At 47.3% G+C, this 20,189-nt stretch overlaps 1 protein-coding gene across 4 annotated transcripts; it reads left to right on the top strand.

Moving 5' to 3' along the window:
- Positions 1–133: 133 nt before the first annotated feature.
- On the top strand, positions 134–17,998 carry LOC144120888 (uncharacterized). Of its 4 annotated transcripts, none has more exons than XM_077653674.1 (12): positions 134–276; positions 1,739–1,778; positions 3,804–3,885; positions 4,691–4,853; positions 7,521–8,123; positions 8,758–8,803; positions 9,734–9,774; positions 15,233–15,336; positions 15,460–15,589; positions 15,975–16,179; positions 17,190–17,495; positions 17,643–17,998. In XM_077653674.1, exons 1-12 carry the CDS (start codon positions 261–263, stop codon positions 17,677–17,679), a joined length of 1,773 nt encoding a protein of 590 aa, XP_077509800.1. In that variant the 5' UTR covers positions 134–260; the 3' UTR covers positions 17,680–17,998. The 4 variants fall into 4 exon arrangements, with proteins under 4 accessions (XP_077509800.1, XP_077509801.1, XP_077509802.1 ...); XM_077653675.1 differs by having other exon boundaries at positions 4,694–4,853; XM_077653676.1 differs by lacking the exon at positions 9,734–9,774 and having other exon boundaries at positions 144–276.
- The last annotated feature ends 2,191 nt before the right edge of the window (positions 17,999–20,189 follow it).

A 20,189-nucleotide genomic window follows, 5' to 3' on the forward strand; every position in this document is an offset into this window, starting at 1 on the left:
GTTTGTTGAATTTATTATTAAAGTTGGAACTTTGTTACGCTGTTAAACGAGCTTTGGTTACAACCAAAGTTACAATTTTGACTGAAAAGTAGCGCCATAACATGTGCCTTGTTTACTTGTCTTCGTTAGCGTCATGCCCGAATATATGACGTTGCTTTTCGTTCTTTCTCGTCGTCTCCGCCGCCATATTCTCGTCGCATTCTTGATCGTGTTTGCGGCGGTGTGGTTTCATCCGTTCAGTGCTGAGATAAATATCAACGATGGCTGACGCTACGCGTGAGTATCCACTTTTAGTCAACGCCGCTGCATAGCTTAAGTTCTTGCACAAGACAAGAGATGAAGCTTACACCTTTGCGATCTTGCTTACCGGCGTTAGGCTTAGTGCTAGAGGCGGACCGGTTCTTCGCACTTCGGTTGAGTTGCACCTATTTTCCTCCGGCTTTCTTGCTCTCTGATGAGTGGCAAGAGCCTGTCGTCCGTAGTTTCACCTTTATAAATCGTGATTGTATGTTTTGCTGATTTCGTTCTTAGACGATTTTATGGCCCTGTGTTCGCTGGCAAGGGTTCGGTGCTCGTTGTTTGTGTAGTTCTGGCCACGATGACGCCATGTTCTTTTCGTCCCGCCTTCTCGGTGCCAACGCACTGCAGTTATGTCGCCTTGTTCCTGAAATACCAAGGAATACATCGGCGGCGTAGATAGGCGCGCCAGCGCCCTTCCACATGTTGGATTTTTGGCGTATGACGGTGATGTGGCCATTACCGACCTTACAGAACGGTCTCGACTCGGCGGATTTAAGCCACCATTGGCCTTGTGAAGAATAAATTCATCTCTTATCGCCGCAGAGCGTGTGTGGCCGAGTCATTTTACTAATCCGACAGACTAGAAAGCGGAGTGAGTTGGAGGCTCGTGTTTTTGTGGGCGCAAACATTATAGACGCCGGACGCGCGCCATTCCACAACTGCGTAGCTTGCCCAGCAGTTGTGAAACGGCGCACCCTGTTTTTTCTTTCTGCGTCTTACAGTTTACGCCCACAAAAAAAAAAAAAATGAATCTCGCTAATCCTGCTGTAGCCACGACGCACTGGCTACGCCACTCATTGTTTGAGCTTCGTGCAATTTGAACATGACCTTTCACATAAGGCACAGTCCAGAAAAGGTTTGCGAGTACTGAACACTCGTATTATCGCGGTAAGTGCTTTGACAACCTGGGCCTTTTTCTTTTTGTTCTGTTAGAAAGCGTTAGTGTAATCGTATTGGTCGACGTGATTATAATGGACGTTTTTAGCATACCCGAGACATATACCGGTTTGCCGGACCCCTCTCGCGCATGCTCAGTGGCGTTGTTGGGGTGAGGGGGAGCCACTGCGCGTGCGCAGACGGAGTCCGGTAAACAGGTATACAGGAGTCCGGTAAACAGGTCGTCTGTCAGACGACCATCGTAGTTGCGTGGTGCCATGCCTGCTTGTGCTTCTGAGCAGTTGAAAGATTGCAAGGTACTCTGCAGTTCCTGTGCCTCCATATTGATGGTAGTGACAAGCATTTGAATTTCTGCATTTACGCATACCTTTTTTTTTTGCACTATACTGCAACCACTTATGCTCCAGGCAGGATGGGCAAAATCTAGGAAGAATAAATATCCTTAACGCCAAGTACAATTTAATAAAATACAATGGGGTAACCTTATTTGTGCCAAAGGGGTTGTTACCCAGAAAATCAGATTTGATCGCTTGTTTTCCAGAATACGGGAGTTACAGCAACTCTCAGCCTGCGGCAGCTGGGTAAGTGGATCGCACCTTTTTTTTTTTTTTGTACACTGCCAAGTTGTCCATTTCCTGCAGCTGCGGCAGCTTAGCAGAAAACAAATAAAACTTCCCGCCCTGATGAGCACATTTCAGATGGCAACCACCTGTGCTAGAGAAGGCCTAGTGTGTTCAATATTTGGAAGCGTTGTGGCGCTGACTGGTTGCAGGAAAATAAGTGAAATATTCAAAGCAGCCCCGGCCTAAGGCATACCATGCATCTCGCTGCTTTTCTGAGCTGGTTCGAGCTTTCTTCTCGTTTATTGCAAAAAAAGACTTTTTCTGACCCAGCTATGGCGTAGCTGAACTGCCTAAAGCAGTAGCAGTCATCGATGCTAGTCAGCACTTTACCTCGTGATACCATTATTTTATAACAAAAGCTCTACTTCAAGACAAGCTAGGCCAACTCTGAAGCCTTGAATAAATAAATAAAATAAATTCCACGTCTGGGATTCGAACCCGCGGCAGCACAGATAAACTTCGCCGGCCACTGCACGAGAGCACTATGCTATTGCCGCAGTCAATCATGCCTCGTGTTTAACTGCAACACAGTGTCGCGCTGCCTTATCAGCTTCCATCTGCAGCACGAACAGATCAGATCAGCTTAACCCGAGCAATATCTTCAAACATGCCGACGACCCAGCAGAGCGAAACCATGAGGCAATCAGGCTAAACACATGCTTTCACATGTCTACTCTATTCAACTATGTTGAAACACTACCATTTTTTTCGCAAAGCCTTCAAAGGCGGGCTTAGCTAGTATTCATTGGGTGACGCACGTGGCATTGAAGATTGGGCTCAATTTTTCCAGTGCTTATTTCAGACTGCCACTTTCGGTTTTTGTCGACAAGTGCAGTTTTCGACATAAAAATTTTCGTTTTTTATCATTGAAATATATGATGTCCCTGTGCTGTCAAAAGTGACGTGACAGTTTTCATTAGCATTTCTTTTCTTAAACCAGCCGTTCATGTAGCAGTATGCGCGACATAAACGGCAGTCTTAAAAGGTGTCTTTTCTAAAGAAAGTCTTATAGTTGTAACAAAAAGTAAAAATGGTGAAGTTAAATAATTGGGCCACGAGCCAAGACGTAAGTGGAAGTTTAGTTCTAAAAACGACTGTCACATCCTGGTTGCACTCTGGGCTAAATGAGAGGACCGCGCACCCTATGCTGCGCATGCTGAGGCAGCAATGAAACTGCTGCTGAGCACTCACGAAATCCAGGATACACCTTCCTGCCGTTTATGCATGGTTTTCAGTGTCCTTACATGCTTGCAGTGCAAAAACCTACTTAGTGAAACGACGGCCCCAAGTCTGTCTGAGCAGACTGTACTATGCTAGCCAGTAGCGCTTAGCTAAGTGGTTGAGCTTTCCTATCTGGGACGGTGTGTCCGAGTTCGGGGATCAATGCCTCATAACTCAGTTACTCCATTAAATTCCTAAGATACCTTTGTCTCACCACGTTCCTGATTCCATTTTCTTAGTAATCTGCTGTGGCTTACTGTAACCCGTACTTAATAGCCAGTTAGTTGTGACATGCATGCCAGAAATACCGACCTTTTTCGGTTAAAACCGAATTTAAAAAATAAATTCAGCGCTTGTTATCGGTGTTTTTTGGTTGAAACCTCAGCCCGACCCCTAGTTATAAGTGCAGTTATAACTTTTTGTCGTCTTTTAAGTACATTTCCTCGTGTTAGACTGGTTGCTCATTGGAAAGTATTATTAAGAGTTCGAGGTGGTTCCAGTTGAGTGGATGGCAGGATAGGCTTCGTGAAAAGAATGAACAGGCTTTCATTTGATTTTTCACTATCTTTCATGCAGATAGCTAACATTTTGCATTTGCAGAGGTGATCATAATGGCCCCGTTTGTTGATGGGGCTTATCTATTTTAAATCTTAACCTGGTGAGGGGCCCTTCAAACCCCGTGCATTACACCATACTAGTTCGTGGAAATTCGCGGGTTTTTGCTTGCTTTTTTCTCACCCCCTGCATGAACATTTCTTCCAGGTATGGCTCCTATGGGAGTTATGGAAGTGTGGATCAAAACTACTCGCAGGCCGGCTACACCCAGTCCACCACAGGATATGGGGTGAGCCACTACACACGTGCTTAATGCTCCGACGAAAACAAGCCATTGAACAAAGCATTGTCAAGTTGTAGCCGTTCTTGATGTGCGATAGTGATCACTTGCATCGTAAAAGACGTCTCGTCATGTTGAATAGCACTCACTATTAATAATAATAATGGTTTTTGGGGAAAGGAAATGGCGCAGTCTCTGTCTCGTATATCGGCGGATACCTTGACCGCACCATAAGGGAAGGGATAAAGGAGGGAATGAAAGAAGGAAGAAAGGTGCCGTAGTGGAGGGCTCTGGAATAATTTAGACGACCACCTGGGGATCTTTAATGTGCACTGACATCGCACAGCACACGGACGCCTTAGCGTTTTGCCTCCATAAAAACACAGCCGCCATGGTCGGGTTCGGACCCGGGAACTCCGGATCAGTAGCCGAGCGCCCTAACCACCGAGCCACCGCGGCGGGGTGAACCCACTATTGCTGTCATCAAATACCAGGCATAGCTGTACTTGAACGATCTCATCTATGTACTTGTGTTCTGTGTTTGCCACAAAGCAAGGTGCTTGACATACAGCCATTGATCAGCACTATTTTGATGAACACTTGATACCAATGCTCAAATAAGTACTGAGGTTGCAGCAAACATTGTGAAATTTCTCTCACATGCAAAGTTCGAGGTACGTTTTGTAGTCAGCCTTGTAGCCTTTGGTAGTCAGGGAATGTATGAGAAAGCTGTTAGCAAGCGCATTGTTTTGGAACTTTGCGGTTGGCTTAGTTCACAAGGTGGGATAGCTTAGCTGTTCTGTTTCATTTTCAGCAGCAGCAGCCACAGCAACCTCAGCAGCCACAGCAGCAGCCCATGTGGGGTGCCACATCCAATGTGACTTCCACACCTGCTGCCACCGGGTATGGTCAAGACCAGTATGGACAACAGGGCCAGTCATACAGCAGTTACCAGCAGCCCAACTCTTATAGTCAGGGTGAGAATTCGCTGCTGCAACTTTTTTTTTTTTGCCGGCATCTTCTCTACAGTTGTGTCCAGTGGGTAAGTAGCGTGAAGAAGGCATAGCAGACAGCTGTTAGCCCGGCTTGGCATCAGTCCAACACCTGGCTGGCATATATATCGCCTCTTTTCACTGAGCAGCTTTCCACCTGGGCCTCGATGCGCACAAGTCAAATCATATTGTGTGGGCATTACTACTTATAGTTAACACGTCTTGATGTGGCATTTGTGACAAAAGCTTGCATGCTGTTTGCAGTATACTTACTTGTGGCTAGTCACTGCTGGATATTGTTTTTGGTTAGAGGTGTGCGAATACAGTGGTCGGCGATCCCCTCTCACTAATGTGCGAACTGGCCAAGGTTTTTTTTTCTGAACATTTTCAGTAAATGTTTTACGTGACTAACTCTAGCGTTGTTTGTGGGTGCAGCCCCAAACCTCTTGTGCATACGCCAGTAGGGCCTGTCCATTCCGTTTCTCTCGTATTTCTCTGCTCTTGTATCTTGTGACGTAGTGTATGTCATACTCTAGAGTCAACGTTAGTACAGTAAAACCTTGTCAATTCGGCTAATTCGGACGGGCCTCCGAAGTGCTACTGTGTCAAGGTATGATCTGCTAGACAAGCAATCATCCAAATATTTGTCCACGAACCTAAACTGCATGCACATTACGTTGTTTCCTGCTTCCCTCTGACGTGCGCATGATGGAAGGCATGATGACCTATCGATGAGCAGAGAGTTAGCAGCGTAGTTTTATTTTCGGAGCTTCGCCACCATCCTATGACAACAGCAGCTGTTGGTCGCACGTATTGACCGGCCAGCCGAGCCTGCCGTTTATAACCACTGTGTACTTTTTTCAAAGGCATCTTGCCACTGGAGCGCTAATGTGTACTTCCCTTGGCGTGGAGCTTCCACGCAGCGGGCTGAAACTGCGCTTGTGAAGTGCAGTTAGTGCGGCGAAGCCTCCTCGCACAATGCCACATCTAATAAAAAACGCATGCTACACGCATCACACACTGAAAGAAGCCACAGTTACCCTTGCCATTATGAAGCAGTTCTGGCTAAGACACTCCAGATTGCAATCGCAAATTGGAGCATTTGCCGGAGGAGCGAAAAATCTCCATTGTCGCAGTTTTTGAGATGCCACGTTTCTACAGAATAAATTTCTTTCTGTGGGCGGGCCCATTCAATAATTTGAAAAACAGATAACACGTTTTTCCCATCCCCTTGAATTCCAAATTAACGAAGTTTTACTGTATTATTCTTGCCATTGGTAACACTGTCATGTTCACTAATTCACTTCAAATGTCTGTCCTTGAGGCATGGTTGCTTTTGCAGTACTTTCTGATTTTCACTCGTGCTTCAGCACAAATGGTTACTAAACGTTAATATGTTTGTGTTGTGTGTTTTTGTCTAACATGTGACCTGATTTAGGTACATTATTCAGTCCACACGCGTAACCTTTGCCACTGCATCTGTTACCAGAGCACCAGAAGCGCCAGCTTTGTTGACTAAGGAGAGATGCTGTAGCATATACGTTGGGGAAATGTGTTAAGTTTGTAAAGATTGATTGGCATGCATTATCAGGTGGATTCACACGGCTAACGAAATCGCGGTGCGGCCTCGTGGATTGGCGTAATGTAACCCAATGTCTGCGATTTCCGCTGTTCCGACTTAGTTCATGAGCAACGATTCGCGATGCGGCCAGCATGCAGAGCGTAACATATTTCATCAGAATGCTGGAGGAAGGTGAGAAAGAGTTTTAAGGACTGACTTGTTTAGCTGCGAAGTGCACACAAATGAGTGGGTCACTCTGCTGACTTTCTCTTGCGAACATTTTAGTATGTGCAGCAGTGTGCATTTTATGCACAGTTGCATAAAAAAAATATTGCTGGAACTCGTCAGTATTATGCGAGTCTCATTTTGCTGTTGCACTAGTCCATAATTTCAAGAAATTTTGTCTCGCTTCCATGCAGTATTCTCATCCACTATCAGTTGAGCTATTTCTCACCTTCCTGTAGGTCTTGAGCATGCTTACATGCTGCACTGTATAAGCTTCGGCTTTTGAGACTTGCCAGGAGCATGGAAGCGTCAATTCATGTGGTTCTCTTTCAGGGGTAGAACGCAGCATGTTCATGCGGTTGTCATTAGTGTTATCGCGATCACTTGCACTACAGAGAACCACTTGCATCTTAGTCTTCTGTCATGTCAAGCATGACGGCCAGCACCGCGTACATAGCCGCCACACTTCCGTCCAACATCCATCCCACAGCTACACTGGAGATCACACCCGCATAAGGCTCTCGTGCAGGGCTCTAGGAGCGAGGTGTACGCGCTGGAGCCCATTGTGCAGGCAGGGTGACATCCCTCCCCTCCCTCTCTGTCTTTTTTCCGTCGTGTGAATGCCCACCACGGATGGATGGGCCTTGGATCAGACATCGTGACCGATCATTCTGTTACCATGTCGGTCGTGTGAATCCACCCTTAGGGTATCTCTGGTAATCACTGCTGTACAACTGGGCAAAGCCCTTGAGTGTGTGTGTGTGTGTGGCTGCTTAGCTGCAACTGCCTAGAGAGATGTTTGGCCGTCCTCTAGCATAGTAGAGGGCAAGGGTGGCCGTTGAGTAGGGGTCGTGTCCCGTGCGCAGGGCAGGGTGCAACTTACGGGGGCTATGGAGGCCAAGCGGCCCAGGCGCCTCCTCCGGCAGCGGCCAGCAGTGCAGCCGCGTACCCACCCAGTGCCAGCGCTGGCTACGGGGCACAGGCGCAGCCAGCTGCGGCGGGGGGCTACAGTGCACAGCAGCCGGCACCCCAGGGGGCATATGGAGCAGCAGGCAGCTACGGGGCACCTCAGCCACAGCCTCCCCAGCAACCTGCTCAACCACAGCAGCCAGGCTCTCACCAGTACGGAGGCACCGGTGCGGCCCCTTATGGTTCGGGCTATGGTGCAGCGGGCGGTGCCCCCTACAGTCAGACCCAGGGCCCTGGGCAGATGGGTGGGCCACCACAACCAGGTGGTGGCTATGGAAGCCAAGGCGGTCCCCCCCAGCCACAGCCCAGTGCGCAGTCTGGGCCACCCGGTGGCGGTGGCTATGGGGGTGGGGACTACGGACGGGGTGGACCTCCGGGGGGTGGCCCTCCTGGGCCCCATGGAGGCCCACCTGGGGGGCCGCCCTCTGGTGGAGGTGGTGGCTATGGGGGACCACCACCAGGTGGATATGGAGGTCCTGGTGGATACAGTGGTGGCCAAGGTGGGTGTGCCCAGAGGGACACTTGTGCTGCCTGGTTTGACTAGAATCTTATAATTTGCTGGATCTTGCACAAATACGATTTTGCTAGTCAGTAACTTTGGGAGGCAAAAACTCGTTTACACACCTTGACATGACGTTTCTGTTCTTGCTTGGTGTTGCTATTGATATGTGCCATGGCTGCTCTAAACACCATAGACCTCATATTTGCGGTTTGTGACTACTGCCACAAGTTGTTGACAGTTCACAACAGTGCATCATTGTGCTATCGGCAACTAATGTATGTGGTGTCTGGGGCAGCAAAGGAGCGTTGGAATAGTAGTCTGGAGGATAAATTGAAATACAGTTCATCTGCTTGCATGACAAGGTTTGTGTTATGGCAGTTATGCTTCCTGTGTTGCGCTTTTTGTCTCAATTTGTCTTCATTGATACTTAAACGTATGGAAGACACAGCTCTGAATGAAGTTTGCATGATTGAAGCAGTTCTGAGCCTTCGTTGGCCAATTTTGGAATCCCCTAAATGTCATCAGCTATTGTTCACGCATTATTCGCACACCTCTACAACTGTAGTGCCCAGTTTTTATTTGGCGGTCTTTCTATGCATTCTTTCATGTGCTGCTTATGTCCTTGCTTGCAGGTGGGCCAGGCATGTATGGTGACCGTGGAGGAAGAGGAGGATTCAGGTATGTTTTCCTTCTGTTCATGCTTTTTTTTTTTTTCACCTGTTAATTCATTTAAAAGTTTGCTTTCAACCTTCAAATTTGTTAGGCGTGCAGCGCATTCATAAAAACTGCTGTTAAAAGTGCCTACTTGTTACGGTTTACTGCTTACATGAGTCAGACAGGGTGACCTGCAAAGCACCCCATGCATGCATGGCACTGGAGGACTCTGGTGAAGTAACGCATGAGATTGCACAAAGAGTCGCTCATGGGTTTAAGATCGTAGCATCTGCATAGCCATTGTTTCCTTCGCGTAAATTGCTTTTGCATCCCTCGGGTGTGCGAACATTGTGGTTTAAGTGGTAGTATAGGGTTTGCCTGCATGACACTCCATGGGCTTTTTTAATGATGGGGCCCATTCTCATATGTGATGTGCATTGTGGTGTAAAGAAGCCAGATGGAATTGTCTTGCTGGCAGAGGGCGTGCATTAAGAAAAGGAAAAAGAAAGCGACAGTTTTTCGGTGGTTTTGCACAACCCGAGACATAAAAGTGCCCTTAGGGGTGCGTGTGGTGCTCAGACTAAGTGTTGTTTTTGTGTGTGTCGTGGTTGCCTAAATACGGGATAGTGCCACCACGCGTCTGGTAACTGGATTTCAAGTGTGGGTTGTCTTGGTGCCCTCTCTGGTTGTTTCCTTGCATAACGGTGGCCGTGGTCAAGAGGGCGGGGCTTGCTGCGCAGGCGTTTGTCTTGTCTTGGGCGTTGCAGGGTGTGTTACTGTTCTCTCCCCTGGCCCCCCCTCAACGGACCTCCCGGCTTCGGCCGGGATGGTCCAGGGCGGGGGGCCGCCATTGCAAAATGTGAGAGCAGGAGACCGCAGGGGGCACTTACTCCCTGCCCCGCGAGTGTCGCAAGGAGGGAGGCCTAACAAATCGATGTCTGCTTCACACTCTAGTAATCAAGGTGGTCCCGGTGGCAGGGGAAGTTACAACAAAGGTAACAGCATCACCTCATGGTGTTGCTTTGAGTTTATATTTATCTATGTATATGTACGTTACATAGCATACATTGTCAACCTATGCTTCAGGGCTTCGTAGCAGTGCTCTCCCCCAAACAAAAAAAATCTTATTTTTTCACATACGTCTCAGTATTAGGGCCTCTTGGTTCTTTTTATTTATATCTATGGGTTGTGGTACCTTTGTTTCACAGCTATAGGGCTGCAACAGAAGATTCATGTTTTTCATTACGAATCTGTGGTTAGTGTTGCAAGGCATGGTCAAGACTGGTTTGTGTGGTTAGAAGCGGATTTGTCGGGTGTCTGTGGTTGTAGTGGCTGTTCCAATCTTTTGTTGAATGGAACGAAGGCATCATGTCGTGTGATGTGATGCCAGTAAGCGAAAGGTTACTTGGTGTGAATCCAAGAATGGTTGCACATGTGGCTGTATGGGTTGTTCAGTCCTGTCAAAGCAGCTTTTGGTGATTTCCTGCAGTCAGTCAGGTTTCGCTGCCAGCCTAAGGCTGTGCGGGTTCAATGTTATTGCTTCTGTTCCAACACATATTTTGCCAGCATACGAACCGGAATACGGGGGAATACAAAGATTGCGTGTACCTGGAATCTTTGCAGCATGAAGTGGAATGAACCATCGTTCAAATTTGTTCCCACACAACTAAAAAAAAATGCTTTCCAGTGTAATCATGGTGGTACATTTGTATATGGGTTGGTTACAACACCTGTACTTGGTGCAGTGTGCAACCTTGATACATAGGAATGTGTAGAGAACTCTTACCATTGAGTTGGCTGCATGTGGTCATGCATAAAATCAAAGGTGACATGGAGCAAACATCCACCTTGGCCTTGTACCCTCACTGTTGAAAGCAGCAAGGCTGCCTCTTTTATGCTGGGGCCACAGGCATGTGTGGTTATCGTATGCAAAGCCACAAGCCTGTGCTCTTCATATCCATCCATCACAACGTGTGGCTGCAGTGCCAAAACCCTGGTCTTCTGAACTGTGTGGTCCTGTGGTGCGAAACGTGCAATAAGCTGAAATGGAAAGGTACTCATTGTTGCAGCACATCCATGGTGTTTTAACAGCCTTTGCTTGTTCACAGATGTGAACGCATCAGCTGGTTCAATCCCGGCAGTGTTTTGATGGCGGTGAAATGCAAATGTAAAGTGCCGGTGTGCCGCGCGATATCTGCAAACATTAAAAGAACTGCAGGGGGTTGAAATTAATTTGGAGCACTCCACTGTGGTGTCCCTCATAGCCCATGTCACTGTGGGACATTGGACCCCATATATACCATACCAAAAAAATTCATTGCCTGCTGATTTATGGCTTCCCGGTTGGACTGCTAACTCAGCAAGCAGAGTCACAGCTTACATGTCTGCTTTGGCTGAAGTTTGACTGAAAAGCCATTTGCACACTAAAACCATTGTTTGAGCAATGAGTGGGCCAGGGTTTAGTCTGGGGAGGCTACCAAAAACAATAGTGTGACACAGCAGGGCTGTTTATGTGTGGAAGTTAAGGTTAACAGGGTAAGAGAACATGCATATTTCTCATGTGCTAGTTTATTAACATTGGGAAGTGGTGGTTCTTTTGGGGCCAGCTTCTTTAGGGGTAGAAGCTGTGTGTAGCGTCATAGGCAAAGCATATGGCATTGCTGCACCATGGGGTGCTTTGTGGCAGTGGTCTTTGTGAAATGAGGTTGCTGTCGAAGTTGCAGCTACGCCAAGCAAGAGTGTGCCATGTGGTGCATGTGCAACAGCTGTTCTCAAGATTGCAAGTTAAGTGTCACAGATGTTTGATGATGGAGCACTTCCTAGTCGTGGTTTCGCAATGCCGCCACTAGGGCTGGTGCTGAGGGTATTTTCACTGACTGCCTTTTGATGCATTCTGTGCACATCTGTAGGTTTTTGAGGTCCGGTGTCTGGTATGATCGCGACGGGTTTGCAAACTGCTGCTATAGATATGGGTCTGCCCCTCGTGAACGGGGCACTGCTGGAAGCGTATTTTCGTGGATAGTAGGCACTGCTGGTGTTGAGTGTTTAGCAACCAGTCTTGAAATGTCTTGCAACACTGTTTCTGCCCCTTTATTCTACAGCTGCGCATTCCTCACTTTTCGTGCACAATTGTGCACTCGGGGTGTAGGCATAGGTTTTATTTTGTGCTTTTTGGAGAAGAGTTGTCATTTTGAATAATGCCGGCATCTCTTTGAAGCAAATCCATGTGCATGTAGCAATTATATCGGAGCACAATTTGCTTGCATTGAAGCTCGCCGGCGTTATCCCAAAGTGCAGCTCTTCTCCACGGTGTGTCAGTGTGCATTGCGTGAATTTGTTTACATGCACTGAGAATACTGGTCAGTTTCTACAGTAGAACCTCGTTAATTCGATCTCATTTGCCATATGTGGCCACATATAAACAGACGTTTCTACTGCCACAGCTAACCAAAAGTGGGAAATGTGTGTCTACAGCGCATTCTTTTGTAGTTTCCTGCGGCGTAACATCTCGACGCGCACAATTATCAAAGTAGGTGTGTTACGACGCAACCAAGGCCAGTAGAGGTCAGGGGCGATTGAACGGCGCACTACCTGCCTTCCACGCTTGAGTGTGGTCCGTTTAGATTCCGGCACAAAGTGTGCTTTGGAGGTTACCGGGACTTTGCTCTCATGCTATACCGCTCAACCAGGACAGTGACCATCAGTACAGATGAGCCGGGTGAATGGTTCGCAGTTCGAATTTTCGTTAGCAGAGCCAATTTGCACACATAGTTCCTGCCTTCCTTATGCACAAGTTTCATGCACATGCTGGGAATGGTGTGCAGTGGGCCTCTACTCAGATAAATGACTGGTTGCAGCCTCCTATTCTCGTGATGAAAGCACACACCATATCGGCTAAGCAGGGCTATCCTTCTCTGAGTAGCGCTGCGTCTGTGAGAGGGTAGCCTGAACCGGCATTTCTATTCTTCGCTGGCTTATGGCGCGCCTCGGCTTTCTTACCTGTTCTGAGGCGAGCTGCAGTGCGAGTGCTTTTGCACACATTCTTTGTGAAAGTGTCTAGCGTTAAAAAAACTCCTACGGCACAGGACTTTATTGCTTTGCCTGAAGGCAATACAAAAAGTGTGCCTAACTGGGAAGCAAAGTAGTTGATGTGCTCTGAATCTAAGTGCTCTGAGATGTGTATCCTGCATAATATATTAATATCCTGCATAATAATTCTGTGCTTCGCATGCTCATGCAGATGGCAGAAGACCTAAGCGTGAGCTTTACCAATCATTGAACAGTAAAGGAGATGCACAAGCATGTTTTAACCAAAATGCTGATGACAACGGTCTCACAGTAGCAGCATTTAATAAGGTGTTGAAACATTCACAAGGAAACATGACCTTAGGTGTAATAAACCACCATATCGACAAGTCCCACATTGACAACTGCTGGGGGCGTTTGTGCGGCAGTGTGTAAAACTGGCATGCTTGTGCGACATTTTTGGTACTTAAAAAATCCCCTCATCTCGAACGTTTCTCACGATTCAAGACTCCAGATTAACAAGGTTCTACTGTAAATGTAGGCAGACTTCGATTTTACCCAAGTATTTTCTATGATGAGACTTCACTACTACTAGCCTTCATTGCTGAAACTTGCTCATTACCATCTAGGAATTTAGGTATTATTACAGTAAAACCCCGTTGATATGTCCCGGTTCATATGCTCAAAATTGCATTAAAATGTCCTGTAGAGTAGGTTATTTCACTCGCAGTTATATTCCCGGGCTAAACAAATTCTGGTCGTAGGTGTCTCGCAACCAACTTCACACATGGAAGCATATGATTGAGCCTAACATGGGGGCACACGACAGGCGCTGAAAAGTATTGGCAGTCACCTGCAGTGGTAGCTTCTCTGCAGTAACAAGGTGCTTGGGGTGAGGTGTCCTAGGGGAAAAAAAAAAAATGCACTAACATAATAGCAGGTCGGTTCTGCGGAGAGACAATGTGAAGAGTTGTGCTGTGGCTTCTTCGCAGTGCCTAAGGGCAAGGGCGAAGCCTAAAAATGGCTTAGTTTGAGCTGCTTTTGCCATTGCTGTCGACTGACTGGATGTGTTGCGAAGTTTATTTCGCTCTTAAGAAAACGGATGAGGTCTGAATTCTGCGAGCACTAGAAAAGGTGTTCAGGCCTTGTGCCAAGAAATGCTGTGACATTTTTATGAAACGAAAGTGTCCATGAATGCCTTTATACTTATCAGCAGTTAAATTTTTCTGAATTAGGTAGTTTGGATCATGCATTTTCCCGGATACTTTTGCATCAACGAGGTTTTACTGTATTGGCCTTGAGACTGGTTGCTGGTGGTGGTGACTCAGTGTTTGAGATATTTGTTGTTAGCTACACTGTACCATACAGCGTGCCATCATCTGGGCTAAAGACTAATGAAAGTGTAAAGTAGTTCCATCTTAGAAAATGCTAATGAGTGCTACGACCATCTCCAGCCTACAATGTTCCGACCTTGCTACCTTACTCTACTAACAAAACATGTTTTTGTGTGTGGAATGACTGGCAGGTGGTCAAGATGTCTCAGCCTCATCAGTGATGGCTGTATATGGAGTGCAACCCGAAGTTCTAGCTCCGTTGGTGCATTGACTGCCAGTGGTATACATTCATAGCATTCACAACGCACACAATACTTTATGCAGTGAGAGGATCTGCAAGACTCGTAAGGTCATATTTGTAGCGGATATTATGCTAGGATGTGTACATCCACTGCTTTTAACTGCAGTATCGACTCCCAGGCAGATCAGTTTGGTGTGGAAACTTTTTTTTACATTGTTTGGTGTTTCATGAGAGGGACTTAAAAATGCATATTGTGTATTTCGCTGGGGCTCACCTCAATTGTATCTGTTGGTCTCTATGCCTCTAAAAGACCATGCGGAAAAGAAAAAAAAAACATGCTTGTACTTTGCTGCTGTGGTGTTCATGGCTTAAAAATCAAAGCACAGGAGACAAGAATCAAGCTTTTGTAAACGGCCTGCATTGTTGTCAGTGCAGTGCTTATTCCTACTTTCATTCATAGATGTGTGAATTGGGACGAAAGTTCTCTCATACATTTTCACGGCTCATGTGTGTAATGCACTGTGATGCCTGCTCCTTGCAACAATGTTTGAAAAAGCTGGAGAACTAATAGTGGCCATCTGCTAGATGCATTAAGTAGCTTTCCCATCCAGTGGTAACACTTTTGGTAAGTTAAGGAGCCAAGGCAGTTTACTCACTGTCACAACCTCAGTTCACATTTGTTTAGTTCAGTCTCGCAATACTGATTTGTTTAGTTCACTAAGCATAATACTGCAGAGCAGGGATCTTTTGTTGAAATGGTTATGGCACTCTGTGTATGCTTTGAGGTTGCCTCTTGATGCAGCAAAGACCATCAATTGCTTATTAGGGTGCACTGTGGCACTGGTTTTGTAGGACCTTCCGAGGAGATGGCAGACACCATATTTGTCTCCAACTTGCCAGAGGATGTTGGCGAGATGCAGCTGGCTGAACACTTCGGTGCTATTGGCTTGATCAAGGTGAGGAGTCTTGCTTGTGTACCAATTTCCTACTTGCTCTGGTTCGTGGTGGGGTGGGCTTGAATTGTTGTCAGGGAAGTTATCTGTGTATGAGTGCGCAATGCTTAATATGTTATATGACAGATTGATAAAAAGACTGGAAAGAACAAGATTTGGATCTACAAGGACAAGATTACAGGCAAAGGCAAGGGAGAGGCTACCATCACCTATGACGACCCTCCAACTGCTAGCTCTGCCATCACATGGTTCCATGGTGAGCACAACCTTGATCATTTTGTAGCAAAGCACTTTAATTCTGAGTCAATTTGTTTTTTAGTCTCATGCACTCTAGAAATTTTTTTTTTATATAAGGATCTGGCAAGTCAGTGGGAGGGAAGGGGAGGGTTGAATACTGATGTGGGCTGGTAAGTAAAAGTTAGACTGACTTGTAGTTCATTGACTGTTGGGCCTCTGTCCCCTTTTCATAGTGGTCTATGGACACATGAAAAGCTCATTTCGTTGCCACTCTTTCTTCCCCCTTTTTTTTTTCCCTACGCTTCCCTCTACACGTGTAGGGTACCCTACTGGGCATTGTCTGGTTAACCTCCCTGCCTGTCCGTTCTTGTTTTTTTTTTTCTTTTTCTCTTACTCTTGTGCAGGCAAGGAATTCATGGGCAGCAAGATCAGTGTGGAGCTGGCCCAGCGCAAAACTCCTTTCGGAGGCGGAGGAGGCTTCGGTGGAGGCATGGGTGGTCGTGGAGGACCCCGTGGTGGTCGAGGTGGCCCTAGGGGCGGCGGAGGTCGTGGAGGAGGCCCTGATGGAGGCATGGGTGGCCGCGACGGTGACTGGAAGTGCCCCAACCCGTGAGTAGTTTGCGCCTTCCATGCTATAGCTGCTTTGACTTGTGCAACCTCTCATGCCATTGCACCAGAAGAGATACCGTAGTTACACAATTGTGAGTCAACCTATTTTGCAAAATTTAGAAATCCGAAGTAGGGGGGTCGACCGAAACCAAAGCATCGCACCATAAAGGCGAGACAAACGAGATATCAGTCATGCTACAGCATGGTTACATTTTTTCTGTGTGGCTCCGTCTCATCGCTCTTGGTGCTGGCCTTGAGCAGCTGCTATGTCAACTCTCAGAACCGCCATCCCCACCGTGTGCGCCGCGGCCGATGGTGGCTGTCGATAAGCAGCAAAACCGGAACCAGCGCACTCCCCATTTGTGGTTGCTGATAAGCGGCAGCGGCCTGATAACTCATTCGTGTTCTACTCCTAATAGGCGTCGTCTAGGTTTTTTTGTTGTTGTTCACTTTCAGTTTCAGAACGTCGATGGTTATGGAAGGGCCGCTGTTCCAATCACAGTAGCGCCGGGGAGTGTCGGTAGTCGACGGAAGAGCTGACGCCGCTTACTCGTAGTTTCTCTTTGGCTCTGACTCATTTGACTACTGCCGGCCACGTTTCACAAGTTATTAATGTGCTTTGTCATTTGCGCTCCGTTTCCGGTAAGCGACCAACGCTCGTTCATGGCTACATTCGAGGTGGCTGTCATTCTTGATGCCGAATAAACAAACAACTGCGCGCCAGGCAGCAAGTTCGACGTTCGCAATGGGTGATAAAGATGTGGCAGCTGCAGTGAGGCAAAATTTTAGCTGTTCCACGCGATGTCGTGACGTGGCTGTTTACGAAGTGTGGGATTTTGCTGCACGACGATGTTAGGACGAGCTGTGGGTCGACTAAATCGTGTAAATACGGTAACAGGCGCACCTCTCTTCACAAGTTTATTTACTTAGTTGGCCCTCAGTTTTAAACTTGTGCCTCATATGTGCATTGGGGTGAAATGACTTTTTTTATCTGCTCTCTATTGTCACAGGGCATGCGGGAACAACAACTTCTCATGGCGAGTACAGTGCAACCGGTGCTCAGCACCGCGCGATGGTCCAGGTGGGCCTGGTGGACCTGATAATGGGCCACCTGGAATGCGAGGCGGCATGCGGGGCGGGCCCCGTGGAGGCCGTGGTGGAGATCGTGGTGGTCGTGGAGGCGGTGGCCCCATGGGTGGACGAGGTGGTGGAGGTCCCATGGGTGGTGGAGGTCCACCTATGGGTGGCCGCGGAGGTGGCTTTGGACCAGGACGTGGAGGCCCTGGCCGAGGTGGACCTATGCGTGGTGGACCTGGGTAGGTGCACTTCTCAGCTGCCCATGTAGACTCCAAAGCTTGCTGTTGCAACCAAATTGAGCATGCTTGTTTTTGTCCAGATGAATAGCATGAGCATCAGGAGTCAGTGTACAGCTGTGCAGTTTAATTTTTTTTTTTTTTTTCCAGGGGAGACAGAGGTGACAGAAGAGCAAGGCCTTACTAAGAAGTGCCCTGTGAAATGTGTTCCTCTGCATTGGCTGCATTTGTTGCTCCATTCTGTTTGTTGACCTGAATGAATTCTACCGTCGTGCTCATCACCTTCACAAACTGTGCACACGAAAACTGTTTTAGTAGAACCATCCTTCATGTCAGACATGATGTGCTTTTCCTCTCCCATCGCCTCATGTCCTGCGATCAGTGCTTCATCCCGCATCAATTGCTTCAAGTGAAATTGTCTTAGTAAGAAAAGCAAACCATTACACTTCATTTGTATAGTGTAACATTTGCATGAACTTGAATAAAGTGTTTGTTTCTTAAGCACACTTTTCTTTGTTTTTGATCTTGAGCAGAAAAAAACAGCATGTAGTTTGCATCCATTTGAAACTGCCAAATACTTACTGGCCTGCTATGATAGAAATTGGGTTTAAGAGGGCTCACCAGCTGCAAGGCAACTCAGATTTGAACTTTTTTGTCAATAGATATCAGCACTTCAGTGCCACAAAAAGGAGGGAACTTGTTTCTCCTCGAGGTGTGTAAATTTGACACCTGAGGCCAGATTACGCAACTGTGACAAATTCTGTCAAGTTATTGACAGTGACGTCGAAATGACTACACGAGATATCACCACGTGACTCAACGAGGAATCAGCCAATTACAGCAGGGCGGTGCCCCGAGAGCATTCGAGGGGCCGTCTGCTTAATTTTAATAAGAAATGAGCAACGATGAAAATAATAGTTTATTTTGCCAAAACATTGTGTTTGAAAATAAGGAAAACAAAGCGTTCGAAGTTGTGCTATTAAATTGGCTGGTGGGTACTAACTTTTGCTGCCGCGGGGATGCGCTGACAGCGGTGAAACGTTAAGCCACTTTGCACGAAAGCAGCCGATTCTACGCGGTGTCTCAAGTCAAGCTACTGTGTGGTTGACCTAAGTGCGCAGAAAACTAATGCAGTGAAGACTACGTGCCTGCGGAGCGAACTTGCAAGAAGCGCTTGGTACGAAATTGACGAAAACAACTTGAAGTCTGTTTTTTGCCTCTTTCGATCGATGACTAAAATGCCAACAGGTGAGGTGTTGCAGTATGTGATGTGTGGTTTGTTTCCCCTTGGGAAGAAGAAAACGACCACGAAGTGCGATTTGCTGGGAAAAATAAAGTGCTTTGCCAGCATAAGCGTATTTTATATATCTGTGGCACAGAGGTGACCGCGGGAACCTTCTCTTCTGCACGCATTTGCCGTCGGTTGTGCGATGCCGACGGCAGCCTGAAAACCGACCGTGGCAAAGAACCGCAGTGCACACAGCACCTGCCGCCGCACCGATAGCGCACACGCACGCAAACCCCCCAGTTCGTCACACAGCCACTCCACACTCTGCTTATCCAGTCGAAACAGCTCGTCCGGCAAGTCAAACGCGTCTTTGTGCGCCCTCCTTCGCCGTTGCTCGCGCTTGCGCAGCCGCCTCAGTCGTACCGCCGCCATTTTCTGTCACAAAGGCAACGGTCAAATTGATGGCCTCAAAACTGTGACAAAAAGTGTCAAATAGCGGCTGCATAATTAGATGTGCAACGTCATCACTTCTGCCACATCCGTGACGTCATCTGCAGCCACCCATGATGCAAAAAAAGCAATATGGCCGCCGGCCACGACCGACCAATAGGAGCAAGGCTTATTAACACCTTTGTGAGAAGTTTTTGACAATTTTCCAAATTGACAGTTACGTAACCTGGCCCCTGCTTGACCGCGACACCACGACATTATTAGGTTTCCCGAAAACAAAAAGCAGGGCCCAGAACTTTCTTTGAATATCGTGCTGGTCTCAAAGTACGTTTTTCGGTTTGAGTCCCCCTAAGTTGCCTGGCATTTTTTCTGCGAAAATACATTTACAATAGTAGGGTGGGGGTATACAGCCTGTAGTTAGAACCAGTGTTCGTTTCGCCTAGCCAGAACAGATAAGTGTGAGTCATCTTTTGACACACCTTGGGAACACCTCCACTTCGGCCGGCTATTCCGTATTCCGCGTATTCCTCCATCGCCACACGCAATACAAGCCTGGTGACCGTGTATGAGTGTGGACGCCGATTGGACGACGCGACCTCTGTGAAAAGCTGTTTGCGCTGCCAGTGTTTATTTTGCATTGTCTTTGCTGCTGTTGACCTTACTTTTCGTTTAAGCATCCGGCTGATGCCTCTTTGACAGAAGTAATGCCGCTAAACTGTTGAACTACTTGTTCGAGTTCAAAACCGTTGGCGAGCGGGAATATCACTTTGTTTGGCGAGATGCGATCAGCGTTATCTGGAAGGTTTGCAGCCAGTTGCAACTATTTCGACATTATTCTGGGTTGTAGTTGTTTTTAGCGCCTCATCCTGGAGGTTCCTCTTCGAGGACCACTGCGCACGTTTGTTTCTATCGGCGTCGCCGAATTCTTCAGTTTATTTATGGGCCATAGTCGCTTCAGTAACTAAATTACCGCTGAAATACTTCGTTTCATGTCCCCTTCACCGCTTATAATTTCACAA

The sequence above is a fragment of the Amblyomma americanum genome, chromosome 2 (assembly GCF_052857255.1).
Source record: "Amblyomma americanum isolate KBUSLIRL-KWMA chromosome 2, ASM5285725v1, whole genome shotgun sequence".
Classification (NCBI taxonomy): domain Eukaryota; kingdom Metazoa; phylum Arthropoda; class Arachnida; order Ixodida; family Ixodidae; genus Amblyomma; species Amblyomma americanum.

Coding starts and splice junctions, on each gene's coding strand:
- LOC144120888 (XM_077653674.1), top strand. Junction 8,804..9,733: donor GGAGGAAGAGGAGGATTCAG/GTATGTTTTCCT, acceptor TTCACACTCTAG/TAATCAAGGTGGTCCCGGTG. Junction 15,337..15,459: donor GTGCTATTGGCTTGATCAAG/GTGAGGAGTCTT, acceptor GTTATATGACAG/ATTGATAAAAAGACTGGAAA.